At 35.9% G+C, this 21,236-nt stretch overlaps 1 protein-coding gene across 1 annotated transcript in view; it reads left to right on the forward strand.

Moving 5' to 3' along the window:
* NAMPT (nicotinamide phosphoribosyltransferase) overlaps positions 1-21,236 on the forward strand; it is a 38,177-nt gene that overhangs the window by 13,982 nt on the left and 2,959 nt on the right. Inside the window, exons 2-10 of the mRNA XM_047695735.1 lie at positions 1,491-1,647; positions 3,122-3,225; positions 5,461-5,589; positions 8,366-8,524; positions 9,098-9,234; positions 14,366-14,591; positions 16,782-16,901; positions 19,237-19,377; positions 20,500-20,634. Of these exons, the coding sequence (XP_047551691.1) occupies positions 1,491-1,647; positions 3,122-3,225; positions 5,461-5,589; positions 8,366-8,524; positions 9,098-9,234; positions 14,366-14,591; positions 16,782-16,901; positions 19,237-19,377; positions 20,500-20,634 (1,308 nt within the window). The remainder of the gene's footprint in view (positions 1-1,490; positions 1,648-3,121; positions 3,226-5,460; positions 5,590-8,365; positions 8,525-9,097; positions 9,235-14,365; positions 14,592-16,781; positions 16,902-19,236; positions 19,378-20,499; positions 20,635-21,236) is intronic.

Here is a 21,236-nt window from a genome sequence, read left to right on the forward strand (position 1 = left end):
TTCCCAATCAGTTTCTTAAGTAGTTGAAATAGTAGTTATTTATTACTAGGGTATCATTCAAATATTTGCATTTTGGTGAATTGGTTCATATATTTAACTGCTCTGGGTTTTGTTTTAGTTATTTCACTGAGCTACTACTTCAGCTTCCAGTAGTATCAGTCTCTAGATTCTGACATAAAAAAACAAAAACAAAACCCAAGCCAAACCCTGGTCTCTATCTCCAAGGTTAAGATTCTTCATGCGGGTTGCCTTCAAGCAGCATAAGGGTGCTGTTTTCATAGAGTTCCAGGTTGCTTCTTTTGGAGAAGAAACATTTATTAAACATTTGTGATTTTTTTTTTTTGCTTCTATATAGAGTATATTTATTTTAGAATTTTTTATGCTAATCTACAAATATTTTTTAGGTTAAAGCCATTTTACTTTACGATTATGCATCCAAACAAGGAAGGCATTGGTTTCCCTAAATTAGGATCAGAGCTAAACAGGAAGAATGGTTTATGTTCTTCACAGTGTCATCCATGGAACTTGTTCTGCAACGATCATTACACCATTACCTGCTTGACTGCCCTGTACCTTAACCTTTAAGGCATTTTCATTCCTACTGTTTCAACAGAGCACATACACATTATACTTCCAGTTACTTTCTATTGGTAGAATGTTTTAACAACATTAAAATATAAGAAAATTCAAATTAAAATGAACTCACTTTTTTCTTAAAACAAAGACATATTAACTTTCAACAGTAACTCCAATTCAAATTCATGGAAAAGAAATAATACTTCATGTTTTTCAACTCCTAAAGATTCGATGTTACATTGGACAGGGATTTATTTCCCAATTCAGAGGAAATTTGAGAAAAAGTAATATTATAAACAGGACTTATTTATTTATTTCTTTAGTTAGTTGGTTGGTTAGTTATTTATTTGCTGCTGTTGTTACTTTCATCCAGGTTTTCATAGTGTTACTATGAAGACTGGAAGGAGTCATTCTCACAGCCTCACTATACAAAGTAGAGTCATGGGGAGTCATTGACTACTGACTGATCAAATATAGCACATTCGGATAGTAGCAGTACCAAATGCTGCTTCCAGTTCATTTTTTATATCATGGGTATGCCCCACCCCAGGTAGCTACATTTCTCTATCCTGAAGAAAGACCATTCCCCAAGACCAAATCAGATACCTTTCTTCGAACTTTCATTTCAAGGGTCCATCCCATTAAAGGTCTCATACTTCTTTAAGTTCAGTTTATTTGTTTATAAAACTTAATGCTGTCCTGTGGTTTTCAAATTAAGATAACTGAATGAACTACTAAGAGTATCCTAATAAGTATGGTGCTTCTTTCTGTATTCTTTACAGCTAGGAAAAGAAGCTGATCAGTAGCAAATAAGAAGTGTAGTTCCTCTGGTTTTAGATAATTTCAAGCCTTTTCTGCCATGATTTGTATTCTGTTCTAATGTTCTCTAACTTAAATATTTCTCTTTCCTTTAGGTTACTCACTATAAACAGTACCCACCCAATACAAGCAAAGTTTATTCCTACTTTGAATGCCGTGAAAAGAAGACAGAAAACTCCAAAATAAAGAAGGTGAAATACGAGGAAACAGTATTTTATGGGTTGCAGTACATTCTTAATAAGTACTTAAAAGGTATTATTTTTCCTAGTACATTTAAAACACTGCTTTTATGTAACACTTCATAAATTTTCTCCTATATTATATTCTGTGATTTCAAATAGTTAAATTTTGACATTTACTTAACTATTTTGACTGTTTCAGGTGTTATTTTGGAATTGTAAAAAACTCTGTTAATTTGAATGCATTAAATCTTAAACTTTGGTGTATGGGCTTATTCTAAATATGAGAAAGAATTTCTGAAACTAATTCGGGAGTAAGTTTAGAAAAGTCAATTTTCTGAGGCTAACCTGGTATGTTTATATATTTAAGTCATTAATTCACAGTAAAGGATTCATTATTCATCTAGGAATTCATTTTGAATTGTGGTAGCAATTAGAATATTTTTGTCATAGTCTGTTTTATCTTAAAAGCCTATTTTTCAGAACTGCCTGACACTGTGGCCTTAGTTACAATAGGTTTTAAAATGGAAAAAACCCCAAAATAATTTCTGTGCTTTTGTATTTGAAAGTCCATCACTTCTTGGCCTTTTGGCTAAGATCAAGTTTTGTATTTGAATGTCCAGTTTGTTTTATAATGGTATTTCTAGGGTGAAAAAAGTTCACAAAGGTTTTTATACATTTTGGAAAATTTCATGTCTGAAGCCTTTTCAAATAAAAATAGTCTCAGAAATGAACACAGATTAAGTTGAATTTTACAAAGATAATCTTTCCTGTAATCTTGGCAGTTTTAAGGTCAGATAGTTCAGATATGTTATACCATTGAAAACCGACTTGAATATCCACAGTACTTTGCAGTAAGACTTCCCAAGATATTTTAAATGAGTTTTCTAGTGACCTTATATAGAGAAAGTCCTAAAGATTGATGTCATACTTCAGTTCTATAGCTTAAAAACTTTATAGAATGTTATTTAATTATAGCTCAGATCTGTTAATTGCCTGTTATAGGCCAGCATTGTGCCAAGTGCTTCATATGTCTTAACTCACTTAGTCCTCAAAGTCATTCTATAAGTAGGTACTTTACTATTATCCTCATTTTACAGCTAAAGATAACTAAAAGTGTATTTGAGGAGCAAACACTTAGTCGTTGTGAAAATTATTGGATTATCAGCCCCAAAGACACCCTTTATGAATAAAGTGAAAAGGTTCACCTGGAAAATTATCTGTATCAAATTTGAAAATACATTACAGTGATAAATGATCTTAGAAGTTAACTTATTACTGTGATTTAAAAAAATCCTTTTCGTGTAATAATTTCTTCTGCACATCTGCTTTTCAAATAAAAACTTAACCATATATGCTTAGAGTGAACAAGCAGAAGGGCAAATTCCTTTTCTGGCTGTGCCGTTGACTCTGGGTGATTATTTAACCTCTCAGTTCTTGGTTTTTTTAATCCATAGAATGGTGAAATAGATAGATTGATCCTACAGCAACTCAGCAACTTATAGAATGCTTTTAGAAATGTAAAAAGGAGGAATTTGTCTTTTCAGGTAAAGTAGTGACCAAAGAGAAGATCCAGGAAGCCAAAGAAGTGTATAGAGAGCATTTCCAGGATGATGTCTTTAATGAAAAGGGATGGAACTACATTCTTGAGGTAAAAAAATGTTGTGTTTTGCTTTACTTTGATTTTACTTTTAGTTCAAAATTTCTTACAAAGGAATTTGAGTAAAAGACTGTAATTATAATTTTTTTCCATCTGTGACCCAAATATAATTACTATTTTAGATATTCTTGTGAAAAGTTAAGGATAACATTTAAATTTTTTTCTATAGCAGGTCTAAATAATTGGTTATAATATAAATGAATTATTATTTAAATCACTAGCATTTTTCAGAAAGGTGATTTGATCTTTTCTTTGAAGATGTGCTATAATTAAAAGGGGCGTGGTTATTTGGCAGTTGTAAAATTTAGGTCTTTTTTCTTGGCTATACATTATTTAAGGGAATAGATGTGGTGAGACTATCACTATACAGTAATTCTCGGAAATTTCCCTGACTGAATCATTGGAATGGTTCCGTGCCAGTCCATAAGGTTGATTTTTATTCTTTGTTGTCCTGTAATATTCATACCTAGCATGTTTGGATCAATTACCTAAACTTTTTGAACATCCAAAGATCTGGGAATTGAGTTATGAGAGTTGAATGTCCTCTGGTGGTGGTCTTCACTACAAAGATGGATTGGGAATGGGATCTTCTGGCATCTTGCCATGTAAAGTGTTAATTTATGTCTTAAAAACAAATTTTTTTTCTATTGTAGACTATCAAACACGAAATAATTAGAAATACTTCAACTTTCAGGCCTGTAGTGTAATACTGAGTTTTACTATTTTTTACTTATGGGTCTTTGAAGAAGTCAAGTAAGCATTATGTACTATACTTTCTCTGTATCTTGAGTAAGGTTAGTAAAATCTGTTGGCTAACTCCTACACTTACCTCATTTGGTTTGCTGGGAAGAGAACAGTGATAGATAGGTGTTAAGCTTATTAATATAATTCCCAGTAGCCAAGGTGATAAATCTTTTGATTTTATGTTCAGAGAATTTTAAGGATCTAATCTAGTCTCACCTAACCCTGTTTTAAGAATAGAGTCTGAGACCTAGAGATGTTAAATGACTTGCCCAAAGTCAGTATTTTTGAGTCCACGCTGCGGTTTCTAAGGCAGTATTCTTTCTGCTGTATCATAAGGTCTTCCAGTGCCTCTCATTAAACAGATTTTTCTTTTATCTAGTTAACCTGTCCCTGGGATTTCTGAAATAATTTGCCTTCCTAGCCAAAATTTAGCCACACCGTTTACCTTTAAAAGAAAGGAGGCATAATTAAGTATCCAATAACATACTCTGTAGCAAATGTGTTTCAGGCTAATTTTGGAGAGAACTGTTGCACTTGCAAATTGATTTCCAAAGCTTTAGAAAGTAACTTAATGTTTGGTCTGTCTATTCCTAAAGTGGTTTCACCCTACTACCAGAATAAAGAGAAAACCTATTTAAGATTCTTCTACTGGCAGGGATCTCTCTCTCTTTTCTCTTTTTTTCTTTTCCTTTCTTTCTTTTTGTTTTTGTTTTTGTTTTTGTTTTTTTGTTGTTGTTGTTGTTGTTGTTTTGTTTAAGATTTTACTTATTTATTTGAGAGCAAGAGACAAAGATAGCGAGAGAGAGCACAAGCAGGGAGGAGAGGGAGAAGCAAGCTCCCCGCGGAGCAGGGAATCAGATGTGGAACTCTATCCCTGGACCCTGGCATCATGACTGGAGCCGGAAGGCAGACATTTAGCAGACCTAGCCACCCAGGCACCCTCTCTTTTCTTTTTTGTTTGTCGTCGTTTTATGTTGCTAATGGCAGTCCCTTATTTTGTCTTTTAACCTTTAGCTTTTCTTTTATGAAAACAACTACGAAGGAAGATAGTATTCTTGGAATATCTTTAAAATATGTCGGAATAAACTTTTTTTGAAAGAATGAGAAAACTTTTGATCAGTTTGAGATTATCTTCTAGTAAGAAATGTTCTTAGCAGAAGTACTCTGATAACATAAAAGTTAAAATTAGTATCAGTGCCTAAACGGTTAATCATTTTAGTTAATTTTATTTCAGGAGAATAAGAATATTTTGGTTATACTGCCTGCCTCTCTGCCTGCTTGAGATCTCTGTCTGTCAAATAAATAAATAAAATCTTTAAAAAAAAAGAATATTTTGGTTATATTACTAGCAATATAGTAACATGTACAATTGCAGTTTTTATGACAGTAAGTTTAGCTTCTATAAAATATAAAGAACCTTATTAAAACAAGTAACTGCATGTCATCCGTTGAATGAATAAATTTATTATTGTCTTTTACCAGAAATACGATGGGCATCTTCCAATAGAAATAAAAGCTGTTCCTGAGGGCTATGTCATTCCCCGAGGAAATGTTCTCTTCACAGTGGAAAACACAGACCCAGAGTGTTACTGGCTTACAAATTGGATTGAGGTGAATTGTTTTATTCTGATTACTGTTTAACATCAATTGAGGACGTAAAAACCATTCAACTGGCATTCTTGTTTTAAAATTGCTACTAATAGGGCAACCCTGTCGGGACCCCTCTAACTCTTGAGAGCTATTTCTGTATCTTCACTTAATACACTTTAGGCACACACACACACAAATTTTTAAAAAATTGAATTGCTACTAATAAAGCTGTGTAATCTTCTACAATTTACTAAACCTTTCCAGGCCTCAGTTTTCTCATTTATAAAGTGACAGTTGGATTAAATAACCTGTTTCCTTCCACTGAAATCTAGTGTTCTGAGACTTTATCTAAGTTGAAATTATTAAGAACTATTACTGTTAAAGCTCAGTTGTCTTCTCTCTTGTTTGTTGCAATCCTAAATGTATATTATCATAGAGAAAACTGAGGAAAGTAGCGCAGGTTTATTTTTAGTAACTTAGGATATTTTGTGGATATTCTATTCTAATTATACTAAAGGAATTTTGTTCAGATTTTTAATAACAGCTTTCTTCATTATCTAATCAGTTTAGAGCCTGTGTTTTACCACCTGATATTTCTTTCTAAACAACACTCAAGACTTGCTAATCATTTTAATTTCTAAGCCCAAAAAGGAGGATACCCTAGAGACTCTGAGGAAGGCTCTTTGTTTTCGTTTCATCTGTACCTAAGTAGTCCTGTTTTCACATGCTCATAGTTTTGACATTAATAATCTACTTAGCTTCTCAGTGGCTTAATTTAGATTTTCTCTATTAAAGGAAATACCCTAGAAATTGACTATAGAAATACCACCTTACTATTTGAGACGTGTTTACCCAGTGCTTTTTTTTTTTTTTTTGAGATTTTTTAAATGTATTTATTTGACAGACAGAGATCACAAGTAGGCAGAGAGGCAGGCAGAGTGAGGAGGAAGCAGGCTCCCTGCTGAGCAGAGAGCTCCATGCGGCGCTCAATCCCAGGACCCTGGGATCATGACCTGAGCTGAAGGCAGAGGCTTTAACCCACTGAGCCACCCAGGCGCCACTAGAACTAATTCTTTAACTTAGTATTTATTGGTTAAACTAATTTGTTGTTATATTGTAAAATCATACATTTGAGGTTATTTATAAGTACTGGAAAATTTAAAAGAATATAAGAGGTCCAAGAATATGTTTGAGATACATTTTCAAAATTGACAGAAAATTTAAAACTCAAAATTAACTGGGCCCTTTATGAGACATCAACTTATAGTAGGCTAATAGGCCCAGGAAAAATGTCCAGTTGCCCAAAATAATGACTTAAAGTAGTTTACTGCAGTGTTTTAAAACTTTGAATTGACTGTGAATTCAAAGTAAAAGAAAACTTACTAGTTTTTATATAGTTGTGATAGTATTTTTACTGGGAAATACTAGACTTGAAGAGGATGGTATTATAAAAACGCAAAAGGAATAGTTATCCAAAGTTAGCTTCAGTGCCAGAATATCCCAAGCAGATAAATCTTATTTTGAAAATCATCATCTATGGGTAACTTTTTTCACTTTTATTTTCTGATTGAGGGTTTAGTCAATAAGTACTTGCCCTTGTGTCTAATTGAACATCCATAAAGCAGATATTTATGGACATGGAGGACTAATTCCCAGCTCACCTTGCTTCATGTATGTTTTTATTTTCTTCAGAAAGTGAAAAAAACACTAGCTTTAAAAACAACAAAAACCCTGTTGAAATAATCATTATTATTTTCGTGTAATTCACTAGACAACCATAAAGTTAAAAATGTTATATTTAGACAACTTGTTATTTACAGACTTAAAGATGTTGTTCAGGCAATCCTTGATTTAAAACATTTTAAATAGCACTAAATAGTATTCCTTCCAGTGACCTTCCCCAGTGTATGTTCAGAGTTATTGCTAATATTCTTTGCTATTCACTGTACACTGAATTTTAAAACCCACTAAAATTATTGAATTACTTTATCAATATCAATAGTGGTGCTAGAAATCTGCAATCAGATTTCAAAACATGTTTAGAAGAGCCCAAGGGTTCTGTAAAGATGTCTCAGACTTACAAAGGGGCTGAGGATTGAACACATTGGGCTAAACGTGTTTAGCCCAAAAAGCATACTATAAAACTGTGTGGTCACATTATAAAATAGACAGTGACCACACAGTTTTATAGTATATGCAGAAATGTTTCATGTAGCTTTCTTAAAATGAGTGGATAAAAGTCCAGAATGTAAAGCACAACTCAGTGAATAGAATTCTCTAGTGCTAAGCGAAAGCATCGCTGAGCTAAATAACCGACTGGTATTCCCATGGTGGTCCATAAACTATTTGATACAGGTCCACATTAAATACAGTAATTGAGGATAACCAAACTTATTTAGAAACTTTCATGGTAGTTGCCGTAATACCTAAGTGTGAATGTATTTTATAAAACTATTTGTCCATGACAGATTGAAAATTTTAAAAAAAATTGTCCTTTATCACAGTCTTTCTAAGTATTATTTGCTTCATTGGCGCTTTGACTAAAAACTAGGTAATTCGATGTTCTGTACTACTAAGGTCCTATTGTGCTTATCCTTTGTGTGATGATTTGAGAGCTAAGCTATGCACTATCTCCGGATTGCACGCGGCGGGCATCCTGCTCGACAGTTCAGATGTCTAACTGGTATTTCTGGTAGTATGGAGGTCTAGGACATACCTCCAGAGAAAGCAGGGATTTTACTCAGAAAGAAATTGGTATTTTATATCCTAATATTTGTGATTGATTTTATCACTACAGACTATTCTTGTTCAGTCCTGGTATCCAATCACAGTGGCCACAAATTCTAGAGAGCAGAAGAAAATATTGGCCAAATATTTGCTGGAGACATCTGGTAACTTAAATGGTCTGGAATACAAGTTACATGATTTTGGCTACAGAGGAGTTTCTTCCCAAGAGGTAAGAAACTGAAATGAACTTCATTTCATAGAATGTGGTTTGTTGGTTAGAATGGTAATTTAAATTATAAATTTGGGGGATGTTACCGATACTGATCTTGTTTCTGAGTAGGCTACATCTTAAAACTCCAGACATTCAGTCAATAGATATATATTAAATACTTACTATGTGTTAGCCTCTGTCCAGAGTATGTGGAATGAAGCTTTCAACAAATGCCCCTGTCCTTTACATATCGAATGGATGGACAGACGTATAATGTTATATATTATAATAAATGCAGAGGTGTCAAATTATGTTCTACAGAAAGGCACAAGGCAGAGTAAGGAAAAAGAGGCTGGTGGGAAATGAGGGTGGGTCACGATTCAGTAGGTCTCTCTGCTAGAAGTAACAGTTGGCTCCTTAAATGTTTAGGAGACACTGGATCTTTGTCATAGGAACTGTTATCTCTGCTAATAGTAAAATATCTCTCCAAGAATGGCTTGAAGACAGGAATTCCCTTGAGAGATGCACTTTATACCTCAAAGTATGAGTCTTTTCCTTTTGTTGGATTTTGGTGTGTGCTTTATTTTCCAGACTGCTGGCATAGGAGCATCTGCTCATTTGGTTAACTTCAAAGGAACAGATACAGTAGCAGGAATTGCTTTTGTTAAAAAATACTATGGAACAAGAGATCCTGTTCCAGGCTATTCTGTTCCAGCAGCAGAACACAGGTATAATTCTGTTTTCATCCTCCTATTATCTAAACATTCGTTTTCTAAAATGACTTTTTTCACTCTTGTGTTGGTGATTCAGTGATGTTTTGCTTAATTATAAGCCAGTAACTACAGTAAATCTTCACAAATATAAGCAATATGAATTCAGTATTTATACTAGGTGTTAAAGATTAGGTAGAGAACTTGGAACCATCCTAATAAAAACCACTGAAGAGCTTTCTTTTGACTCTTAAGTTGCCACGTAAGTTTTATTTTAAGAGTTTTTAAAAGAACTGCTCTGTTGCCACATGCAGATACGTTTTATTTGTTAAATCTAGGAGCACTCCCTATAAACCTTGGTCACTTTTTCTCTTTTCCTGCTTTCTACACACCCTGCAAGTTGTCAGCTGGACCCAGTACCGTCAACTGTAGAAGAACAAGGCAGCCTGATGAAAGGAGGGGGTTCAGATTCTTTTCATGCCACCTTATCGGATATGGCTAAACCAGCTCGAGTCACTCTAAAAGGCAGTTACAATCCAGAGTGCAACTGTTCTGCTCCCACTTTACTAAAACTTTACTGAAAGTCAGTGGAGCTTTTACAGTGTATGCCAAACCTAATTTCTGGTTCTTAATAGCAAAAATTATTTACAGTAATCAGTTTGGGGAGATTTATTAAGTTTTACTCCTACTTGGATATCACAGGGTGCTAAAACCACCAGTGAGGTTTTCTCCAAGGCGATCTACTGGGTGCTGTAAGGGATAGAAAAATATAAAAAATTGACCCTTCTGATATCAGTATAAAAATAATAGACTAGCAACTTTCTGCTCTGTTGATGAAGTACTTTTAAAGAGGTGAAAGCGCTCTGGTGGTGCAAGGGAAGGAAAGGAAAGATGTCACCTCGCTGGCAGGATCAAGAAAGCTTTTTATAGAGATGGTTATGTGAAATCTTCACTTCTTGAAGGAATGGCAGAATTTTTTTAATGGCAGACATGAGAGAGCAGTCCTTCTGAGTAAATCTAATCACATGCCTAGCACAGGTCAGGGATTGTCCTGAGAAAGCAAGAGTGAAAGAGGAGATGGGTGTTCGGGGAATATGGGCTGAAACATACTAGGGATTTTGTTGGGAACATAGAGTAGACTGAAAAAATAGGTTAGTTAAGGCCTGAGATTCATTTGACATTGAATGTTAACTGTGTACAGCATGCTGGGTTAATCTAATTACTTTTTCAAATGGGAGTGAGCATTGAAGTTTTGAGCATAAGGAGCTTTGTCATCAGATAAATATTTTATGAAGATTGTTTTGATAGCAGGATATCCTGTGAATTGACAGAAACAAGAAGTTAGGCTGAATAGGAAACTGTTGCAGCAGTTTAGAGAGATGACAAGGTGCAAACCCTGTGACTCTGAACGGACAGAAGTGGCTGAACATGAGCAATGGCTTGGGAGATGAAACTGCTAGAACTTGATGATTAAATTGGGACTGGTAGATGGTAAATTCCCTAAATATTCATAGGAAATGCTGTATCATGACATTAGGGCCTTGTTGAATGCTCTCACAGTCAAGGCTCATGAAAGTGGGAACACAGGGATGTCATCAACAGATGAAGGCTCTAGGATTACAGTAGTTTTATTTTGGACTTAGATGTGTGTACATCTTCTAAAAACTTGAGTAGTATCTGCGACCACCTGGATGGCTTAGTGTGTTGAGCACCTGGCTCTTCATTTTAGCTCAGTTCTGATCTCAGGGTCCTGGGATCGAGCCCTGCATCAGATTCCACACTCAGAAGGAAGTCTGCTTGTCCCTCTCCCTCTGCTCCTTCCCCCATTCATGCTGTCTCTCAAATAAATAAATCTTTTAAAAAAAAAAAAGACACACACAAAAAAATAATATACATATATGACTCTTTACTGATGGTTTTGTTTTCACAAGTATGATACTATAAATCTGAGAATAAAGATATGTCTTCCTTAGGGTTTCCATGTTAAAACAGGATGTCTCATAATATTTACTACATTTATAAATTTGACCCTTTTAATATGTAAGAATATTTCAGATGTTCCTAAATAGAAAGTCTTTTGAATAGTAGCATGGTATAGTGAAAGAAGCTTTGAACTAAAAGCTGGGAAATCTGAGTGACCCAGTAAACCTTACAGCTGACAGTCTGGGTGGCCATGGGCAGGTCACTTACCTCTCCCTTCCGCAGTTTGTCCATCCAGCCAAACAAAAGGAGGAGCTAAAATAAAATGCCAAGTCTCCAACATTAGCAGGTCATTAAGGATAAATGAGCTAACATCTAAAATAACTTGAAAATAAGAGAACTCTAAAAGCACTGCCATTATTGTTACATATATTTTAAAGAATATATGAATCTGGACTTAAGTATATGCTGTTATCGTTTGTTTTAACAGGACTTTTCTGTTTTCTTCCCAATGTACTACCAGTTCACATACTCAGATTCTAATTTTGCCCTTTTCATATAACGATTTTCATATTCCTGATTTACTTACTCTGAGGCTATGCAAAGCAAAGCCACACTTTCTTATAGCCAGTAATAACACATTTTTTAAAAACCCCACTGAACTCAAAGATGTGGGGAGAGTTTGATTGACCAAGAAACTTAAGAGAAATATTAGACTATTTAATGTGTAACCCAATTTAAAATTGTACATCATGTGGTTAAGAAAATGCTTACTTTTTTGAGCTTATGTAAAACTGCCTTGTTAAACTATATAAGCAAAACAAAAATCAATAGAACATTGAGGAGGAAAAAAATATGCTATTTATAAACTTTCCCTTAAACTTTGGAAAGTTGTCAGTTTGATTTGATGCTGGAAATTGGAATAATGGCATTAGTAGAATTCATTGAACAGATATTTATAAGCTCCATATACCAAATACTATTATCAGAATAGGTGTTACAATTGGATTATGTAGAGGGTGCTGTAGGAAATGTCTCCCTGGTGATCAATATAATAAAGATAATCACCTTCCTGCCTAACAAGTGGATCTGGAGTCCAGAAGAAAAACCTGGACTAAGGCTTAGATTTTGGAAACCCTGAACACAAGTGGTTTTTGTTGTTTTTAGAAGCTAGTGTTTTTCACACAAGGAGGTGGATGGAGGAAAGCATGCATCGGGTCAGAGCTTATAGTTAGACTGAAGGGGAGAACACAGCCTCGGAGGCAGACTGGAACCATAACAATAGGAAAAAAATAAAAATAAAAATGGTGGAGAGGTCTCTGAAGTTGCGGGAAAGAAAGCTTCAAGGAGGTTCAGGTGCCAGAGAGGAAGCGAGTAAAAGAATACAAATGAACAACAAAGTGTGGCGTGCGACGCAACGAGCAGAGGGAGGGGCTGTATTGATACCAGCACTGGACAAGCAGCACTGTGTGGGCGGACAGCTTTGCCCGTACGAGGTCATTCTTACATTGCAAAGCTCTCTCGTGTTGGTATTCTTTGAGCTCAATTTTCTCCATCCTTACAAAGAGGACAGTAGTAGTTCTTGATGTAGATGGGGCTTCTTTTCATTCATGTCTTTTTTTTGTTTTTTTTTTAAAGATTTTATTTATTTGTCAGAGAGAGAGGAGAGCGAGCGAGCACAGGCAGACAGAATGGCAGGCAGAGGCAGAGGGAGAAGCAGGCTCCCCGCCACGCAAGGAGCCCGATGTGGGACTCGATCCCAGGACGCTGGGATCATGACCTGAGCCGAAGGCAGCTGCTTAACCAACTGAGCCACCCAGGCGTCCCTCATTCATGTCTTAATTATCCCTTTAGCCTGCAGATGCTGGCATGAAGTAGGGAGTTGGGTTCGTAGCTACTGGCAGCCTCTGCACTTGTCAGGAGCAGTGTTTGCTCTAAAATAAGTTTTATGTGAATAGACCTGCTGTCTCTCCATTTCAGACAAAAGTTGTCACTGAGTAGCTAAGTCTTTATAACCCTGGAGTGTACATGCTCTGTAAGCACCAGCATACACTGACTGCAGGGGGAAAGAGTTTACTTCAGCCCTTCAGAGGGGAAAAACAAAACCCGTAATGGAATGACAGTTTCAGTCATAGATTAGTGTAACTCCTCAGTTTTGAAATAAACTTGTACCTACATGGGCCTATACAATAAATGAGTGGGTTGTCTTCCCATTATTTTACGCAGAAAAATGGATAGGGTAGAGATGAAGACTAGAAAATTAGGGAAAAGGAAAAATGGCTTGGCGTGAGGAATTGGTAACGGTTTTCAAATTCATTATTAAATTGTTTGACTTACATTTATTAACCAAGAAGTGCTTGTTATATATTATTAATCTTATTCAAGAAGAATCATTATTGAGAACATTTTAAAAATCACTGTTGCAGTTTCTGCCTAATAGAAACTCTCACATTTTGTTTCCCATCTTAATTATGTTTTGCCCAAACTAAGTATTAAAATTCTTACATTCCCTGGGCGTGTATTAATTAGTAGTGGATACTCGACAGCTGAAATAAGTGGCTGCCTGTTATTGGCCATTTGAAGGTAAAACTGGTAAACAGTTGACTCTATGTACATACAGTACAGTACAAGTAATTGCGTAAGTAATTGCCTTTAAGTATAAGATTTTTAAAGTTAAAAAAGACAAATATATGTCCCTGCTATTATTGGTATATGGTTTGGGAAATTCACAGAAGGGAGCCAAGTGCTTGCATTGCCTAGCAAAATAATAGGAATATATAGTCATTCTTTCTGACATCTTGGCATTCAAGAGGTGCTTTTTTTAGTTAAATGATTTGGTTTGATTTTTTAAGTAAACTCCACACCCAGCATGGGGCTCGAACTCACAACCTTGAGATCAGGAGTCACATGCTATACTGACTGAGCCAGCCAGGCACCCCTAGTGAACTGATTTTAAATGAGCACGTTCAGGAATACAAAAAGAGTTGGGTGACTGTGACTTATAAGAGTTAAAATAACTATGGGACAGGAATAAGATTTCTTATACTCTTAAACATCAGCCAAGGGGTGGTGTGGCCCAAATAGTCAATGAACCTTATGATGTGTATTCATTAAGCTAAATCACTCACCTTCTTTGTGATGTTGATGGTGTAAGTATAGTGCATGAGAAATGATTCAGGAATAGATAATGTGTCTGCCTAAGTAAATCTGTTTTCATTTTATTTCCTAGTACCATAACAGCCTGGGGGAAAGACCGTGAAAAAGATGCTTTTGAACATATAGTAACACAGTTTTCATCAGTGCCTGTATCTGTGGTCAGCGATAGCTATGACATTTACAACGCATGTGAAAAAATATGGGGTGAAGACCTAAGACATTTAATACTGTCAAGAAGTACAGAGGCACCACTAATAATCAGACCCGATTCTGGAAATCCTCTGGACACTGTATTGAAGGTAACTTTGAACACATAACTTGATTATTAAAATGCCTATAGATGAGTTATATCAGTACTATTTTAATTTCATTTGTGCACATGCCATTTCAGAAATTTTAGCATTACAGCCCAAGGAGGGTAATAAATTTGTCCAAGGATACCCACAGTTCTGGGTTAGTTGTGTATCATCAAATAGATAATAATGTTGAAGAGATATTTTCTACATACCTTGAAAATTAATTAGTAACATTACGGATGCCTGGGTGGTTCAGTGGAGTAAGCATCTGCTTTCCAACTCAGGTCATGATCCCAGGGTTCTGGGATCAAGTCCCACATCAGGCTCCCTGCTCAGTGGGGTCTGCTTCTACTCTCCCTCTGCCTGCTGCTCCCCCTTTTGTGCTCTCTTGCCCTCCCTCTCTCTCTCTGGCAAATAAATAAAATATAAAAAAAGAAAATTAATTAGTACTATTAATCCTGTGATTTGGTTACCAATTTTCTGGTTTTTCTTTACCACAAATCATTGCTATACCTTTGAAGTTTTTAGTGCAGAAGAAATACATGCAAGGTGACATGGAAAAAAAGAATTCAAAAATACTTTTCAGGTAGTGATTCTTTGGAGATACTGTTGATCCTCAATGTAGCATTGCTGCTTTGCTTTTTTTTTTTTTTTTTTAAGCATTCAGGACTTGGTTTGCCTTCTCTGGAAATCATTAGTAAAAGCAGGTTATTTGGTGCCTACTACTAGAAAAATATTGTGTTAGGTGCTTTACTTAAGCTGTGTCATTTCATTTCTATGAAGATGTGTGATAAATTACCATCTCTTTTATAGACAAAGCAACAGGCTTAGAGAGGTTAAAATAACTTGCTAAAGGTCACACAACCTGTACAATACGCAAGGTACCCAATATAGATCTTTGTAGCTCCTGCCTTCGCACTTTACCAGACCTTCCCAACTAATGATTAGATGATAAGTTACCCCTTGAGAAAGGGGGATAGAGAACCAAGGAAGTCTTTTCCTATCCCATTCAGTAACAGGCAATTTTGAAAGTCTTAGTCTGAAATACTAACAAATTGGGTTTTAGCAAACTTAACAGGTTTCATGTCTTCCCTGTTGCCTAATAAAAATGTACTGACCTAATTAAGAATAAACCAAGTCATCCTTACGGAATTTTCTCGTTGGTAGAATCTTCATTTAGGAAAAGGGAGTGATTCGGGGTAAATACATGTCTGGTAGGTCTTGTGCAAGCTCTGCCCCAAGCTTGCTGAGAAATTTTAGATCAGTGTTCAGGAATTTCAGCTGTTCTAAAACTTAGTAGGCAGTGAATGAGTGGGGTGATTTGTATAATATGCAATTTCTCTTTAAAAAATGGGTGTCATCTTTAAATAAGAACTTCTGAGAAACTTGGGCTGTATGTGCTTCATTTCGTGCTTTGTAACCATAATTTGAGGTTTTATAATTCAGATGGATTTATATTTGGGTTCTGTCAGACAGAATAAGCCAAACTGGGGCACCTGGTTGGCACAGTTGGTTAAGCCTCCAACTCTTGATTCGGCTCAGGTCACGATCTCAGGGTTGTAGGTAGGATGGAGCCCTGCATCAGACTTGTCCTCAGTGCGGAGGCTGCTTCATATTCTGTCTCTCCCTCTGCCCCTCCTGATAATGTTTGTTCTCTCTCAAATAAATAAATCTAAAAAAATAAATAAGCCAAACAAACTGTTGGGCATAGGCAGAATAAATCCAAATCATAATTATAAGTTTGTCAAATGATGTTCTATATACCTACTAAAAATATGATATTTACTGTTTTTGATTCATTGACCCCTGGGTTATGGGCCCAGCCTGTGTTCGCTGGGCACTCTGCTCACTTAAAATTTACTGTTTTAATTTCCTAATGTCAAAGATTTTTTCCCTGAATCTGTATTAATTTGAAAGATGGGAAGAAGAAAATTTTGTATTTTGAGCGACTTTACAGTATAAATTGACATGATGGAAAAACAGCATGCCTGTTTCTAATGTAATCAAAAGGAATTGAGACTAAATTTTAGAAGGCTTGTATATAGTGTTGTAAAACTTTTTAAGTAATTTGATCAGTTTTTATATTCTCAAGATTGTCTAGCAAAGCAAAGTCATTTTTTTAACTGTGGAAAGCTTTTACACTTTCCCCCCCCAGTTTTAGTTACTTTGTTGGGTATGTATTTTCCCCTACAGGTTTTGGATATTTTGGGTAAGAAGTTCCCTGTTACTGAGAACGCAAAGGGCTACAAGTTGCTGCCACCCTATCTTAGAATTATTCAAGGGGATGGAGTAGATATTAATACCTTACAAGAGGTATGTGTCTTATATTAAAGTTCTGATAAAGCATTCCTTAGAATAAAGCTCCTTATCAGTTTGATAAATAGCACATTAATAACTTAAGTACAGCTGTGATTCTTTTCATAAATGTTCATGATCATATATCTTTTAATTGCTTAAAATTTATAGACACAATTGATCCTTGAATAATGCAGGGGTTGGGGTGCCAATACCCCCTCCACCCAGCACAGTCATAAATCCATATATAACTTTTGACTCCCCCAAAACTTAACTCCAAATAGCCTGCTATTAACCAGAAACTTACAATAGCACAAATAGTCAATTAACACATATTTTGTCTATTCTATGTGTTATACACTATATTCCCAGAATAAAGTAAGCTAGAGAAAAGAAAATATTAAGAAAATCATAAGAAGAGAAAATACAAGTCTAGACATAGCAGCCAGACCACACGTACTACTCTGTCCTCATTGGGCATCCTTGATACTGCAACTAAAGATGTGTCACTATGAAACAAGAAAATGCCTGTTATGGAACACTTCCTTGTATATAAAGTGAAAGTCTTGACACAGCTTGAACAGGTGTGTCTTACTGGAATGTAATTATGAAATTCAGATGGTATTAATATGTGCTTTCTCAAAAGAGTGTAGAATGGTTTGTCACCTCTTCTAAATTAAGCATTGACTGTCATCACTATTGGTAGATGCAGCCAGACAGTGTTCTGTTATCTAAAACTTGTGTTTTTCCTCAAATAAGCTTTTAAAGCACTACAACTTTAATACCTAAAATACTCCATAAAAATGAAGGCTGTCCCTGCTATCATTGCTATACACAGTCTGCTGTCATAAAGCCACTGGTATTTTCATGTCCATCAATCTCCAATAGCACCCGCCTGTATAACACAAGTTACCAAAGGATTTTTCTGTTTGCAAGAATTTTTGGTGTGGTAAAAGTAAGGTCAATACCCAAATTATAAATAGTTTATGTCCCAAAGATCCATTTAAGAGAAAACTATGGCATATAACAAACAGTGGTTCAGTGGTGATGTGCATTTGGAGTTCCAGAACAAGGTTTCTGGAAGGGCTCACTTGCAGTTATAGAAATGAGCTCTCCCAAACTGCCTTACTTAAGAAAAGTAGAAACTCCCCAGACAACTCTAAGACATTTGGTATGGGGAGGTTAGGGGCTTTCGTGCAAAAAGGAAGGAAGACCTGAGTAGAGAGAGCTCAGCAGGCATTTTTAATTGCTGTTGTCTCCTTAGCTCAGCTAAATTAAAGGTTTCTTACTTGGTATCCGTTAAGAACTATGACCCATGCCTACATTTTAGCGAGTTTAGCAGGTGCCCTCACACGCATTTCTCCCCCTTTCACGTGAAAAATCACGGGCAGGAAAGGGCCTGTGCCATTTTCAGAGAACCCATTAGTGCAGTGTTCTTCCCATGGCTCGCACCCGGCACTCAGCTCTGGAAGTCAGCTTGTTCATCCGTGTGTTTGAACTTCCGTGTAAAAACTGAAATTCTTCAGTTTTCTTTTTTTTTTTTTTTTTTTCTTTATAAATTTTGAGAGTGTATATGCAACTTTTTTTTAAAGTTGAGAATTAGCTTTAAACTCGATGTATGTTTGTTTGTTTTAACTTATGAAAAAGAAGTTAAATATCGAGACAGATACTCCTTGGCCTTCATGAAGCCTTGGTCCAGAGATGAATCATCTGTGTTAATGCAGATGCACTTGTATGTTGTTTGACCTAAAGGGTAACACATGCTTTCTTTGTCTTGAAGGGAGTCGAAATAAGTTTTCAGAAGCAAGGAAAGGAATTGTAGCAGTTTTGCTTTGTACATCTAATAGATGCCTTAAATGTGACAAAATGAAAATTCTGTTTAACTTCACAAACAGCAGACTTCCCTCATTGATTGTCAGCCTCACTCTTGAACTTTGCTTCCCTGTGACATCTTAGGAAGTTGATATAACCCTGCTCTAGATTTCTGTGTACCAGAATCTCCTTATTTAGGAAAAGAGGCAGAAACCTCTCTTGTGATAGACACAAAACCTTAAATGTTTTATCACCAGTTGTTTCTCATTACCTCATTTCTTTCATTCCCCCCACCCTGACCACAGTCACAATGGCAACACTACACATGCAGGAGCTTGGAGTGAGATCCCTTCCTTTCACACTTTTTGAAGTGGGTAGGTTATTTAAAAGAGAAAATGTGGAATATAACTCTGTAGGCCTTACTCTTACCTCACCATGTATGGTGTGTTATGACTCTAAAATGTTTTTGTTCATCAGCATGACTCAGCAAAAATAACCTTCCTCTATCAGATTACTTAGTTTTTGTTTTTTAATCCTCTAGATTGTAGAAGGCATGAAGCAAAAAAAATGGAGTATTGAAAACATTGCCTTTGGTTCTGGTGGAGCTTTGCTACAGAAGTTAACGAGAGATCTCTTGAATTGTTCCTTCAAGTGTAGTTATGTTGTAACCAATGGCCTTGGGGTATGTCCAACTTTTACTACTGTTAGTAACTTCTCTATTACATTGAATAACTGCATTCTACCAAAGGATATGATTCTAAACTCCTAATACGCTGTCATATACCACTGACGTTGACTCAAAACAAGGAAAGAAAAGAGATGTTAGGTAAAAAAAAAATGTGACTTGGAGAGGAGGAAAAATAAGATTTGAGAGACGATGCAGGCCACTCATTTCCTACTGCTTCAATATTCTACCTTTGAGTCAGAAAGCTGACCATTTTGAGTGGGAATGTCAGCTCGCCTAGCCATCACATATTAAAGATAAGTGAGTATGTAGACATTGTCCCGTGTTTGAGGAAGGTGGAGCATGAGGTTGGAGTTCAGATACCACAGTCCTGTTCTGATAGCCTTAAAACAGGAGAACCCCAGCTGCCCATTTCCGGGAGCTGAACAGCAATCGCCCTGGCCCTTCATAGCCCCTGAGAATCTGTGGATCCAAAGGTGGGAGTGGGGCTTACTAAGAACTCCTCAATACCTAGCTTGGCTCCCTGCTTTACTTCATTTGTGTCTGTCTTTGGAAAATTCTGAGGTTGATTGACTACTTGCTTCTATTATATTGGCCTGATGTTTAAACTAACCTCTGTTCTCTTCAGGTTCTCTAGGTTTTCTTTGCTTTTCACAGTAACATGGAATAGAGTAAAAAGTAACAAAAGGAGAGGTTATCAAGTAATGGAGTGGAAGCTTTTACCTTAGTAAGAATCCTAGTTCCCTTGCCACAGATTCTCTAATACAGTTGACATGGATTTTTTTTATCAGTAGCATGCATGTGCTGTACTTGAATCCATTTAAGGTACTCCAGAATATAAAAGATCCCTTAAGGGTCACATGTTCACTTCAACGACTACTTACAACTAGAGTAGTAGGTATCCACAGTGGTAAGAAAGGATATTTAAGACTTTGGATTTTGTTCATACCTTATACCTTATACAACAGAGGACTCCGTCCTCCAACACAAGCTAGAGTGATGCTTCTAAAAGCCAGCTGTGGATTTGCTTAGTTATACCTATAAAATACACCTAAGCTTTTTTTCTTGAATGGGAATTGAGTGAACATTCCTGATTAGTTTTATTTCTCTTTCTTCCAGATTAATGTCTTCAAGGACCCAGTTGCTGATCCCAACAAAAGATCCAAAAAAGGTCGATTATCTTTACACCGGACACCAGCAGGGAATTTTGTTACACTTGAGGAAGGAAAAGGAGACCTTGAGGAATATGGTCATGTATGTTCTCTATGCTGATTTTTTTTTTTTTAACAATAGGTCAGCTTTCCAAATTAAGAAAGGTGGCTCCTATGTTGTATTTTTAAATTATTTTCAGAACAGATTTTTTTCTTGAAGGACAAAGTACTTTTGTGGTAAGAAAGTGTACAAATGCTGACCTAGTCTGCCAGAATAAGATGAAAATCAAGAAGGGGCTAGATTGTAAGTCAGTGTATACAGTGGGTGAAAAACTTTATAATATTCAAAAAAAAAAGTTCTTCTACACAGTGACCCGCTGGGTAGTGATTGATGAGCTTCAACAAGCTTACTTTTACTGCCAATTTAGCAGCAAATAATTTCTGAAGAGGAATAGCCAAAAATACTAAAGGAAGCTATTTATGTTATAGTAAAACTATGATACTTTTAATAAAGGAAGGGGTGTCTAAATTCTGAGATGTTGTTAAAGATAATTGCATTTTTTTTACACTTAACAGAATCCAGTCAAGATGGTTTTCTTTAGTTTCCTGTGATTCTCACAGCAATTCTGGGCTACAAAATGCAAATTATGTTATCTTAATGTAAGATGTGAAAAGGCCAAGACTGGATTCTGATGACATAATAAC

Source organism: Lutra lutra, chromosome 11 (genome assembly GCF_902655055.1).
Source record: "Lutra lutra chromosome 11, mLutLut1.2, whole genome shotgun sequence".
Classification (NCBI taxonomy): domain Eukaryota; kingdom Metazoa; phylum Chordata; class Mammalia; order Carnivora; family Mustelidae; genus Lutra; species Lutra lutra.